Source organism: Sceloporus undulatus, chromosome 1, assembly GCF_019175285.1.
Source record: "Sceloporus undulatus isolate JIND9_A2432 ecotype Alabama chromosome 1, SceUnd_v1.1, whole genome shotgun sequence".
Classification (NCBI taxonomy): Eukaryota; Metazoa; Chordata; class Lepidosauria; order Squamata; family Phrynosomatidae; genus Sceloporus; species Sceloporus undulatus.
The window spans coordinates 292,085,724-292,100,333 of NC_056522.1; the positions used below are offsets into that span (position 1 = coordinate 292,085,724).

Sequence of the window (14,610 nt, forward strand, 5' to 3'; positions counted from 1 at the left end):
CCATAGGAGGAACCACAGCACTTAGAAAGGTGTCAAATGGTATATTTTTTACAATTAGATGCACCCTTTGGTATGTTTATCTTTGCTTCTTGAAATCTCTTAGAACTGAGAGCTTATTTCATGACAAAAGAAAGCTGAAATGGAGGGAAAGAGAAGCCACTTTCACTGTGCCTCTGTGCAAGCTGTCGTAGCACTTCTGTCTCCTTCCTGAGGGAAAAGGTTGTAAAAGTTTTCCTTTTTCTAGCATGTCATGTGATAGGCTCCTGAAAATCCAAAGACCAAGCTTGAAACTTCAGATATACAAAATGAATACCCTTTATGAAATTAGTCCTACTTTCTTTCCTTAGTTCCACATATGTTGGCTGTGTCTTTCTCCCAAAGTGACTTACAGATCGGAATTAAAACAAAATACTGTGAAAACAATATGTTCTACACATTTTTAAAATAAAAATCCCTGCTATTTTAAAATATTACAATAATATTTAAAACATTTAAACAGGCTATAATGAATAAAAATATATAATAAAGAATAGCACACCCTTTATTTTTATATTTGTTTGTTTGTTTGTTTTGGTTTTGTTGTTTATTATTATTATTATTATATTATTATTATTATTATTATTATTATTATTATATCATAATCAGCACCACCACCACCACCAGTATGGGGATATTAGATCAGCTATATCAATCAGCTTGCTGTTTGGCCTGGTCAGCAACAGGACCTACAAGATGCACCTAAGGGTGCAAGCATCTGTCTGATCTGCCCTCCTCCACTTAAGACTTGTCATGTCACAGGCAACACCTGGCTTTCAGTCTTCCCCCCCCTCTCGTGTGACTCTGTGCATTCTGATCATTCTGCAGGCACAGATAACATGTCTCTGGAGGAATATTTCCAATGGCTCTCTGGAGGATCGTTGGACTTTCAGCGCTTCATAAATAAAGGTTAATAATAATAATAATAATAATAATAATAATAATAATAATGTGGGAATATAAAAGGTGGAATCAGAAAAAACTAATGGTACAATCACTTCTGTAACCATCATGGATTGTAAAAGAGTAATGTGTTTGGTTTATATGTTATGTACATGGTAGCACAACTGAGAAACTTTAAGTTCTACAAAGTGGTGAATGTGTCCCATTTAAATTATATTGTCATTGAAATAATGGCACATTTGATAAGACCACCACCTCATACTTCACTGAAAGCTCCAGGCTCTACCTAATTTTTTAGAGTGAGTCACAGTTCACCTTGGATTTCTTCCAAAAATGTGTAGTGCTCAAGAGGGTAAAGCATTTTTCAAAGAATCATACTCTGTCATTTCTGTATTTGAACCCAAAGGGATTATTTTGAAGCTAAGTAGTATTCCAGAATGAGTAGAAGTTAGGGCACATGCTCCCAAATCATGTATGCCTTACAGGGAAAATAGAAAATTTACAGCAGTAATTTTCAGTACTTACCAGATGACTTAAAAAGTGCAATCCTTTATTGAACTAGGATCTACTTGCATTTTACATTTTTTTCTGCTACTTCTCACAAAACACCCATGTGCAGTTTTTTTTTATAGGAATCTGTAAACTATTGTATTTTCTCTCATATCTAGCCAAATATCTCTAGATTCAGAAAGACAAAGGGCAAGATGTTCTTATTAAATTCTGTGTGGAGGTTTTAGCCTTCTTTTCTACTCCAGGGTTGGAAAAAATGATTTAATTAAAGCAATGCATGGTCCAGTATCATCACAGAATCATAAAATCATAGAGTTGGAAGAGACTGCAAGGACCATCCAGTCCAACCCCCTGCCATGCAGGAAATCTCAATCAAAGCATCCCCGACAGATGGCCATCCAGCCTCCACTACACTTCAAGGGAGTGTGTTCCACTGTCGAACAGCCCTTACTGTCAGGAAGTTCCTCCTAATGTTGAGGTGGAATCTCTTTTCCTGTAGCTTGCATCCATTGCTCTGGGTCCTAATCTCTGGAGCAGCAGAAAACAAGTTAGCTCCCTCCTCAATATGACATCCCTTCAAGTATTTAAGGGCTATCATATCACCTCTTAAACGTCTCTTCTCCAGGCTAAACATACCCAGCTCCCTAAGTTGTTCTTTCACCATTTTAGTCGCCCTCCTTTGGACACGCTCCAGTTTCTCAACATCCTCTTTAAATTGTGGTGCCCTGAACTGGACACAATATTCCAGGTGGGGCCTGACCAAAGCAGAAAAGAGTGGCACTATTACTTCCCTTGATCTAGAGACTATGGCCCCATACAGACAAGCCAAAATAAATCTGCTTCGGGTCACTTTGGATGTATGTTATTTAAATGTTGAATGCATCCTAAGGACTGGAGCACAGCTTTGGCGCAGCTTCTGGACTCTTAGAACACATGCATCGTTTGAACAGCATATCTACAAGGTGACCCAAAGCAGCTTTATTTTGGCAGTCTATACGGGGTCTATACCTCTACTGATGCAGCCTAAAATCGCATTGGCCTTGTTAGCTGCTGCATCGCACTGTTGACCCATGTTCAATTTGTGGTCTACTTGGACTCCCAGATCCCTATCACACATAGTCTCGTTCAGCTAGGTGTCACCCATCCTATATCTGTTCATTTCATTTTTCCGTTCCACTCAATTTCAAAAATGCTTTTCACACTTTAAAAGTCAAAATGCTGTCCTTGCTTGGTGAACTAATAATTCTTCCCATTTTTAGTAGTGAACCCCCCCAAAAAAAAAAAGCTCTTATACTCACAATACTGAAATACTATATACTTTTTATTTAACTGTAATTGTATTTTGAGTTACTTCAGCACTTTTGCTTTATATTAATATTTTAATTTCAAATCAAATTCACTTTCATGAACTCTAAAATATATTATTTTCTTTTATTTTTAAGCAAATATTTTATTTTATTTTATTTTTAAGTTGTGTTGTTGGAAGCAAAGAGACATTAACACTTCTATAAAGTAATTAGTGAGAAAAAGGGGTCTAGATAACACCTGTCCTTTGTTTCGCATTTCTGTATTTCCCTTAGGTCTATGTACTCAGGCCCTTTGCTTCCTTCTCACCTGTTGTCTGGAAAGGGAATATATGTTGGGCTCCAACCTCCATAATGGTTGTTAAGTTACACATGACAGCCGGCTTTTAGGGTCTCTTGTAACCAAGTGCAGGTCAATTTCTTTTGTCTGTCTCCTTCCTATTTCAAGACATTTTTCCTGATACAAAAAATATACATTTTTTTCTCTAACAAGAGCATCCTGAATATTACTCTGTATCAACTTTTGTTGTTACTGTGTGCCTTCAAGTCATTTCTGGTTTATCACAACCGTAAGGTTGTGATAGGGTTTTCTTGGCATGGCTTGCTCGAGGAGGCGGAGGGGTTGTCACTGCCTTCCTCTGAAGCTGAGAGAGGCCCAAGGTCACTCAGTGAGGTGATATGGCCAAGCTGGGATTCGAACCCTTGTCTCAAGAGTCATAGTCCAACACTCAAACCACTATGCCACACTGGCTCCATACTACACTAGTCCTGCTTAATATAGATATCCAATATTCTTACATGGGGAAATTATGTAGAATAAATTGTTACTGCTACAGTCCTTTAAACAGGTAGCCAGGAGAAACCTGTACAAATACAGTGGGATGTTCCTCTGACTAGACTATGCTTTTAGATCACACTACTAAATAAGGGGGTGGGATCTATGCTACAAAGTTTACCTGCTGTAATAGTCTCTTGCATTTTCCATATACTGCTACTTCCACTTATTCTCCAACATTTTAACTGAGTGAAAAGTCTCCTAGAGATGGAGACTAAGAAAAGAAGACCACCTCTAGTCACTTAATCACAAATATGTATAGTGCATCCAGGTACTAAGGCTATGTGCTACAGCTACTGATTGCTTACCATCTTTACCTTCATGTCATATTTGTTCTCAAAGAGCACCTCTTCAAAAGGTGCAAAGGACAGGAACTTCCACATAGACACCTCTATGTGGGTTACATATGTCTATGATATTAGTATTTCTGATGTTCTTGGGGGGGGGGGGGTGAGTTGAGTTGTCAACCTTTTTGTTCTAGACAGGTTCCTACACCTGTTCAAACTCCATGACATATGACTGATATATACCATATGGAGACATAGCCATCAAGTAGATGGATCCATGGGGCAGATGACACCTGCTACTTCCAATACGCCTGTCAAAGGCACAAAACTCTACTACCCTAACAAAAAGTCAGAAGCACTCCACCTAATAAGTGGACTGAGTAACTTAGGGTCAGAACAGACCAGCACAATACACCAGCTTCAGGGTGGCATGGGGATGTGATGTACACACACCACATGCCCCAACACCGCCCCCAAGCCGGTGTTATGCCACCCCACTGACCACATGGCAGGTGCTGTCATGGCATTTCTTTGGTGTGGTTTTTATACACACCGTGCTGCACTGCAGAAATGAGAAAAAACCACAGTGGCAGAAAAGCCAGCTTTTTGCCGGCTCATAAAGGAGCAAATTTCTGCTGCTTCTTTTAGAGCTGGCAAATAGCCAGATCAGAGCCGTAGCATGCGGTTGTCACAGCCCTGATCCAGTGCTCAAAGAAGTGATGGGAAACTGCTCCTTCAGGGCAGTCTGTTTGGCCCCTTAGTTGCTGGATCATCAAAATCAGGGAAAGTCCTCATCTCACCTCATTTTATAGCTACATTCAACATTTTAGTAACAATAAAAGGTGTACAGCTTGGTGAATGCTAACTGGTTTGACTTCTCCTTTTTTGATCATTGTATTAAATAAGAATTAAGTGTGTGTGGTGTGTGTGTGGTGTGTGCCTTCAAGTCATTTCTAAATTATGGTGAACCTATGGCAAACCCATCATTGAGTTTTCATGGCAAGATTTGTTCTGAGGAAGTTTGCCATTACCTTCCCCTGAGGCTGAGAGAGTGTGACTTGCTCAAGGTCACCCATTAGGTTTTACAGTCAAACTGGAATTAAATCCTGGTCTTCAGAGACGTAGCCTGATGATCAAACCACTATGCCACTGTGGGTCTCAAGAATTAAGTACTCCACCTAATAAGATAATCCTGTAATATTTGTTTGTGCCATGACTGAACTCTAAAATCACTTTTTGGTGTGAGGTCTCAGGCCTGCAACATTTTTACTACTAATTAAAGAACAATACTCTAAGAATATGATGAGTTCATTTCACTCACAGAATTGAGAATAAAGAAGAAGGCTTCTATTTCGATGTGTCTGGGTTTTGCAAAGGCTTACATTTAAAGGTTACCTCCCGGGTTTATTTAATCACTAAATAGTATGAGTAATTTTACATTCCATTTGCTTTTCTCTAACAATTAAACTATCCACTGTGACCATGTTCTCTCACTTGGCCATTAATGCAACAAAACACTCAATTTATGCATTGTAAAGGACAACAAAACAACATCACTGAGAATTAGAAACAAGAAGGTAAAGAGTACTCCACTTTGAAGGATGCGTATAACCTTCAGAATGTTAATCATGTATTATCCAGACATTTTAAAAAGCAAGAAAATATAATTAACTGCAGCAAGGACAAGTCACTCAATACACTACTTAATTGGCACCTACTAAGACCACCAGCATGTCTCAGAATAATTATCTCACTTTCCTGCAGTAGAATGAGCTGAAATTTAACATTTTTCTTTTTGCAAAGTGATCTTGTTAAATGTAGAAATTGCCACCTAGGCTGAATCTTCACTGGAGAAATAATACAATTTGACACCTCTTTAACTGCCATGACTAAATGCTATGGAATCCTGGGATTTGTAGTTTCTTGTGGCACCAGATCTTTCGGATAGAAAAGGCTAAATAGCTCATAAAACTGCCAATGCCAGCATTTCATAACTTTGAACCAAGCTAGTTAAAGCAGTGTCAAACTGGATTATTTCTGCAATGCAGATGCAGCCCTACCTAGTACAGTTTTTCTTTAAAACCAAAAGCTACCACCCTCCAAAAGAGAGACAGAGAGAGAGAAGAAAGAGTACCTTTAATGTACTTTTATTGCTTTCAACGGAAGGGATCAACCATATGCATTTTTACTCAGTAACAACTCCCACAGTGCTCAACAGTGCTTATTCTCAAGCAGTAGCAGCTGATGCCTCCAATGTCAGTGAGGTGATGAATCCATTCTGGGTTTTAATCTGAACTTTAAAGGAAATATCCAAGGTGCAAAGCTACTTTGGAAAGAGGGTTGAGAAGCCTGGAGAGCCTTTAAAGTTCAGAGAAAATTCATCAGTGTACTGACATGGAAGGCATTACCTACCACCACTATTCTTAGTTCTTATTTAAATAGCTGTACCAAGGAAATCAAAAAGAGTGCTTAACTTTGGCAATATCATGTTCTCAGGTTCGTGAAGATTTTGTATCAAAAGATAATATTAAAATAATTACTTACAAATACTTAAAAGAGAAAGTGGCTGAAAAGGTAGATTTGGTCTGCAGAACATCAAGGCGGTAATGATACTGTAATGCTGACAATGATAATGTGTTTCAGGCTTTATACGTTCGGGCTTTATACATCTCCAATCCAGCTTTTGTTGTTTTCTCACAGAATGTTTTATTTAATAACTAGCATTTTAATAAGGTGCTTGTATATTATAATTAACTGCTAAAGCACATGGATTGTTGGGATTAAATAATACAAGTGAAAGCAAATAGCACAGCAAGGCAGGAGCACAGCAGTGCCCTCTTTACAGCTCGCCACTCCTCCCCACAGCTGTGAGTCCATGAATCTGTTTTTGTTCTAGGTGTTTATCATATGTAATTTTCATGCCAACCCAGGCATGGGACCCATCCCATTAGTTACTCATCTATGAAATGTTGGAGTGTGAATGTGCCTATATTTCTGGGAGATGGAAGGATTATCAAAATGAGGGGAGGAAACAGCCAAATATGGGCTAACTGCAGCCCTAGGATTACCACCTCCCAAGTGACTTCCAGCTGGTCTTCTGTTGTGCAAAAAAGGAGGGGGGCTTAAAACATTTGGTGGAGAGAATAGGGTAATTCTACCTTACGTCCCTGGGTGATGTAGTGGTACAGGATGCAAAATGATTTTGTAATTGGAGAATGGAGTGCAGGTGTGGCAGAGTTTTCAGTTCTATGCAGCCCCTCCAACCCTTAATAGTTGCCCATCTTTGTACTGAATAACTGCAATTTCCTTCCATTAACAGTGCCAAGGATACAATTCTAGCAGATTTACTTTGGTGAATACTTTCCTAGCAGAGTGGTACAGCACAAAGTTGTTTCATCACAGGTTACTCTAGGAAATGTCACCATCAAGAAGCCACCAAGGGCATTTACTGGAGTGCAGTGGCATCACTAGGACTGGCATCACCCAGTTCAGTAACACATTATCTCACTCCCCACATTGACCTCCTCCTATACCACACCATACAGAAACCTTAGTAATGTTTTTCATACTAATGTTACTCATACAATATAATTCCCATATATCATTGAATGTAATGGCAACAGTTGTGACCTTGGATTATCGCATTGTATTTAAAGTGACTTATCCCTGATGGGATACAGTCGCAAAAAAGTTTTAAATAATTTAATTTTAAAAAAAAAACCTGAGGCCTGTCATTTCACCTCCCACTGAGCCTCTCCATGCTCACATCAACTCTTCTGCTGAGAGGCAGCACATGCAGGTGAACACCACATCTTGTTTCTTCCAGAAGGCAAATATTTGGGAAGCAATGGTGTCAACCCCCTTACAGTGTCACATGGTGTGACCCATATCCCCCGCACCTCTCTAATGATGCCCATGCTGGAGTTGCTAGGAAGTGACATGTTACCACCTTGTTTTAAAGTAAAAAAGAAATATTCCACAAAACCCTTGGTCACCTTGTATGCTTAAGGGAAACACTTTCCCTGAAAAAATATTACTAAGAAATACCCCAAGAAATTAGAGGAACCCTTCATTTTTGATGAGTTAATATTATTAAGATGATAACAGAAAGTTTTCAACTCAGCATTAGTTCAAATACATGAAATAAATGATAACTTGGGCTGAATGTTGAGACTAGTGCTCAGGTACTTACTTTTGCTGTCATTTTAGCCAAAAGTTCTTGCAAATCCATAATTCCTTGCACCAGGCTTAAGAAGTCACTGCAGGTTGGACAGGCTCAATAAAGGAAGAAAGGGAAATAATGTATAAATAAATACCATATCATAACAAACAAAATACCACATGCCTAACTTATAAGTCAAGATCCTACACATTTTAGTGTAAGGTAAATATACATAATACAAATATGAATATTATAAATAATGGTGAATTATCATTGACAGAAACCAGTCTACTTCATTCTTCCCTATGAGGTTTTTCACTACAGTCACTGAGAATGAATTCATCTGAGACTGAATTCATGTTTGGTTCTCAAAAGGATTGGTGAATTTCAAAAGACTAGAGGTCTCCCCACATGACTTTGGTTCTTTTTACTGTAGACTTTGGGGCTGTACAAAGAGCCCCAAAGGGATGGCAAGGAGCTGCCCCTTCTTCAGCCAGATCAGGGCCGTGGCAACTGCATGCTGTGGCTCCAATCCAGCCCTTCCAGGGCACAAAAAGGAACTGCAGAAAGCGGCTCCTTTTTGTGCCCTGGAAAGGGTGTCATATCCGCGTTGCCATGATTATACAGCACTTCTTCAGCACAGCACTGTATGGATGCAGCGCTGGAGGAGAGCCATGATGCCATGCACCATGTGGAGCAGTGCATAGCAGCATGGTGCCCTGGGGGGCAGAGTTGGGGTATGCATCATGTGGAAGCAATGCCCCTACTCTGTCCTAAGGTCAGCCTTATTGGCCAATTTGAACAGGGCCTTTATTCATTGTTTTATTTATTTGATTGAATTATTTGGTTTATTTAGGAGGGTTTTTTTTAAGATACATATATACTTATATACATATATAAATAATTTTAATATTAATTTTTAAAGATTGAGTGACATTTTATAACCCTTAATTTTAGTTCTTTTTTCTTCCAAGAAAGTAGAAAATAGAGGTTTTTGCAGGAGATGTGGCTGGAATCACAGTATAAGCAAGGAACCTCAGGAAAGCACAGTCCGAATTCTCCCACATCCATAGGAAGAATCTTTTTCACCACAACAGATCAGGAATTGATGGTTCCTAGCACTTACTCAGCACTTCATATCTTTTGCAATGTACTTATTCATAAATCCAAATGTTTCAGAACAAGGCTATATATTAAATAGGAACTATTTAAATAGATAAACTGCTCCTAACCAAGATCATTTCAAATACTATGGACCACTACATTTTGTAGTTATTTGATCATGGAAAAACTAACAAATCTGTTCAGGCATTCAAATGTTCAATGCAAATCAGAAGACTTTTATACAAAGGGTGAAAAACATTTATAGAAGATGAAGAGAATACTATACAACAAAGTGTCACATTTTTATGTTTAAATTGTTAAACAAGTTCTTCAAGTGATATAATTTGATTTCCATGGCTCCAAAGATGTATTTACATTTTATTTTGTCATTGTAGTCCCTATATGTGCCTGACCAAGACTTGATGTCTATGTCCCACAGATAGAGGCAATACATTGTAGAGCTTGGGAAAGGACCTTCTCAATGGTGGCACCCCATTATGGAATACCCCATGCAGATTTGGTTGGTGTCAACACTACTGTCATTTCTGGCACCAAGTAAAAACATTTTTTTAAAAAAAAATTAAGGCCTTTGGGACAGAACTGGTTTTATCTAATTTGCACATAGACTATGGTTGGCATTATTTTAAAAAATGACAGGTTTTAACTGATACATGATTTAATATATTGCTTAGTCTTTTAAAACTATTACTGTTACTATTGTAAGCTGTCCTGAGGTCTTCAGGTATAAAGTAGGATATCAGTATTTTAAGAAATACATTAAATTAATAAAATGAAATAAAATAAACATTGCTGATGTTATTTTACATCACCATGAATTAGATTAATTTGTTCTGTGGTGGTGGTCTGGATTTGAGGGGGGGGGGCAATAAGATGAACAACGTGTCATTGAGAGTGAGGCAGCATTAGAAGTAGATCACTGTTAAAATGAAATTTTCCAATTTGTATTGATCCATAGCCACTGACTTACCAGAAATGCTTCTCATTTTTTAAAATGGCCAGCCTTTTCTCAAGAGACCTGGATAAAACTGTCAGCACATAATTTCCTTCCACTCTATTCTGCCCTTTGCTGACATTCTGAAACATATTTCATACCCACAGATACAGCTGTTCTATCATGACCCCTACCTGACTGCACTGGGGATCTAAAACATGGTATGTCATTGCCTTCCTTCCAGGACTGGAACCCATTCTGCTATAGGTGAAGTAACAGCCAATTCATGAAACAGTCACCATGCAAGGACATTCCAGTTTTGCATGCTAAGAATTCTGACTAAAGAAACGGACCAGAAAAAGAAGAAAGAATTGCATCCTTTCAGTACATATGTGAGGGCCTGTGAAGCACCCATGGATACTCTAAGAGAAATCTGTCCTGTATAAAATAAAGTTTATGCAAGGCAGCTTTCTCTTAGAGTTAAACTTAACTTGACTTCTAAATACAGAAGTTCAGCTAAAGACTTGTCTTATTACCTTATGAATCCAGTTATTATGTGACAGTCCCTAGATAGAACATAAACAGGTATACATAGCTGAAATAGGTGTGTTTATATACATCATTCACCTGTATTTGTGGTTAGTCTCTAGACAGCAGCAGCTTTCTTTCTTTTTACATAATGTATACACTCATGTCTATTTAGAAGTCTAGAAATTTTAGTCAAAAAATTGCAGGGGGGGGGGTGTTATGATGAGAGACCTATTTGTACATGGTAGACCCAGGTCCAGAGAGTGTCTCATCAAGGCCCTTTCCCCCTTTGAGACCTCTTGGATGCAATTGAATCAAACTACATCCTTTTTAGCTCAGCTCATTAGGAGGAAAGAACTCCCTCACTCACTTACTCTGTTTGAATGCGTATGTATAAACCAAGATACTTGCATTAAAGGCAGAGTGGCAAAAATATATAAGTGGATGCTACACGAGACTTTCGGTTGTGGGCTGGCTGATTCATAAAATGGGGTGGGAGGCAAATTTTAAACATTCAAATGAAAGATTAAGAGTGGCTTAAAATCTGGAACACTCCCTCATAAAAATCTAATTCTATAGTCCTGAAAGAAACCACTCTTAAAAGTTGTGCATAGATGATACTTCATACCACTACAACTTGCACGCATTACTAAGAACCCCACCTTGTGCTGTTGGAGAGGGTGTAGTAATAGAGGTTATCCTGCTGCACATCTGGTATGATTGTCCAAGTGTATTTGCATTTTGGCATTCAGCAGTTAACTTAGCTTCAGAAATCAATGAACAGAAAATTGTCCCCTCTCTAGAACTTTTATTGTTTTCAGTGTTTACTAATGAAAACAAGATATTACAAAATAAAGATATTATTGCATTTTGTTGGCATTGGCTAGGATTGAAATCACCAGGGCTTGGAAAGCTGGGAAGGTCAATATGACTGATTGCCGGTCTCGACTTTGGAATTTTTGGTTTATGGAAAAGCTCACTGATCAATCTAGAAGGTTGCGGAGGTGGAATCTTCCTCTGCTTTTTGAAGAACGATGGTCCCCACTTATATCTTATCTCAATAACACTGGAGCAGAAGCGGGTCTTCCTTTGTAATATGATTCCCTTTCGATGATCGTACTGGTGCAAAGAAGGTATCTCTTTGTTCTGAGTCCATCCCTGTTTTTATGTAATGTTGTCCTTTTACATCCCATGTGACCTTGAATCTTTGAAGTTAGTTTTTAAGGATTTGTATTTTAGCTTGTTTTTGTTTGTATTTATTATTGTTTTCTGCCTGTTTTTTGTAAGAAATGAATTTAAGAAAAAAACTGACCCCAAAAAACCTGAGTTGACTTAACCACAGGCCAATGTAAGTACTATACTTGACTTATATAAAAAAAGGAACCACCCACTGGCAAAAGGCAAGAGTGTAATCTGTTCTAAAAGCACTGACTGTTCCCCCCTTACTCTCTTATCCAGCCATCCTTTAAGGTGAGCATAACTTTTACCCTTGACTTATCCATGGGTCATATCAAAATCCATAATTTTGGCCCCCAAACCTGTCCTGGACTTATACATGAGGTCAACTTACAGTTGAGTAGATATGGTATTCTATTAAATAACTGTTGTTGTTTGCTACACAGCAGTGTGATTGATAGAACACACCAGAATTAACAAGGAGACCATTAATAGTGAAGTATTTTCAATCATTGTTTTTAATCTATCAGACAGATATTCTACTGATTTATACACTCAGTACACTCATCTCTTTGGCTGCAACTACACTGCAGAAATAATGCAGTTTGACACCACTTTAACTGCTATGACTCAGTGTTATAGAATTCTGGGATTGTAGCATTGTCAGATATTTAGCCTTCTTTGTAAGAGAGCTCCTGTGTCACAACAAACTATAAATTCCAGGATTTCATAGCATGGAGCCATGCAGTTAAAGTGGTGTCAAACTGCATTATTTCTGCGGTGCAGAGGCAGCCATTCACACCTACTTTTCCCTTTTCCCCAAAACTTCTGATGTAACATAACTGTATCCAATCTGTTATGGCAAGAACAAAAAAATAATAATTAAAGATTCACACATTTTATTTGACATAAGCTTAAACAGACTCCAGCTATAAGGGGAAAGAAACAGCAGATGAGGAAAAAGTTTGGTGTCCCATTCATGTGTGGGTATGTTAGGATGGAGGAATGGGGAGAGAGTGCAGTTTATCCACCTTTTCACTGGTTTGTTGGCAGATCTGATTAGAATCCCATAATCAGAATTCTTAACAGGCAAATTTGAATTGCTTCTTTATGCCCAGAATAAAGGGGGGAGAGGACAGGGACAGAACAGTCATAGACTTATAAGATCAGCTCAAACTGAAAATAAGTATGAACATGAATCGAACCCCTTTTTCATGGGAAAAGTCAGGATAAATAAAATTAATAGCAATAACAATTTTAGCATCTGACAGTGGAGTAAAACAGGCTTGTAAGAACTACTCCTAAGACATCTAAAAACCCCTGGCTTGCATTTATAGGGAAGAGTTGAAAAATCACAAATCTTGACCCCCAAAATATGACAAATAAAGGCAAACATTGCACACTTATGCAACAGTGATAAATAGGAACTGCAAAGAACTTTGAACAATTAAGACAATACAGACATAATTACTGTAAATACTGTAAATATAAACATAGGTATATAAAATTTACTACTTACTGCGATTCAGATTGGGACACTGATTTATATATCCATTAGGCATAAAGATGATTTTCACATCTTGAAGGATACCCTTTGTAATAGAAAAAATGCTGGTAATATACAGTCATATAATTCAAATTGTACAAAATGTTAAATTTACAATTTATCTACTAACAGGTACAAAAATACAACAAGGATTCCCTAGCCCTGAGCCAAGATAGTTAAAGAGCTCTCAAACTGGATTATTTCTGCAGTGTATTTTAGACCTAAAGTACAGCCTTGCTGAAGAAAATGTCTGCTAGACATAGAAATATTGTAACCTCTTAGTGATTTCAAGTTAAACATGTACAAAACAACAAGTAAAACATATACAAAAAAGGAGATCTGCTTCTGAAGCCCCACCAGCTCAGCAACACATTTCCACACACCTCAATCTAAATTCAAACCTCCATGTTTCACATATTTCAGAAGCATGCCACCATAAGAAGACATTTGCTGTTTGTTACTTTTTATTGTGCATGTCAGGGAACACATTCCTTATAGCATACTAAAACCTACATTTGACATTTATGCTGTGGTGCTTGCTATAATGGTGATAGTGACACATTTCCAGCCAATGATGTACTATCTGGCTTTTAAAAACCAGATATCGTTGCTTTTTAGAATGTATTCCCCAACTGCTCATTAAATATTTGCCTGATTTTATGCCTGATGAATCCTGGGCTGCTCCAGTGTTCCCTACACCTAAAGTGTTTCATGCACATAAAAAGATCACAGGCTGATCTACATGGAATGTTGTAACAGAGGTAGCCATGTTGGCCAGACAGCAAAGTATAACAACATCCAAAATCCACAAAACAGCTACACCTTTATTCGGCCAACCAAAATGCACAAAATATATAATGCAAGCTTTTGAAGCTCCTCTGGCTTCTTTATCAGGCAAAGGTGTTAAAAATCATACAAGAGGAAGAAAACATGATGATATTGGAGTAATGGGCCTACATTTTGTCAAGATGTTATTGTTCTCAGTTAAGATGGTATAGATATGGCACAATGGGAAAACATGTGGAAAAGGGGTCTTAAATACTCAACATTATGTTTAAAGAAAAATATTTTTAAAATGATGTACCAGTAGCACCCATCTCCAAAGAAAGTGGCCAAAATATATAAAGGAGCCAATAACAAGTGTTGGAAATGTCATAAAGAACTAGAGTCATTTTCCCGCATAGGGTGGAACTGTAAACAAGATATTTAGATAGATAGATAGATAGATAGATAGATAGATAGATAGATAGATAGATAGATAGATAGA

General features: G+C 37.9%; 1 protein-coding gene across 1 annotated transcript in view; it reads right to left on the bottom strand.

Moving 5' to 3' along the window:
* The window catches only part of NELL1 (neural EGFL like 1), a 657,613-nt gene that overhangs the window by 455,201 nt on the left and 187,802 nt on the right, over positions 1-14,610 (bottom strand). The window contains 2 exon segments of the mRNA XM_042459591.1: positions 8,068-8,150; positions 13,317-13,389. Of these exon segments, the coding sequence (XP_042315525.1) occupies positions 8,068-8,150; positions 13,317-13,389 (156 nt within the window).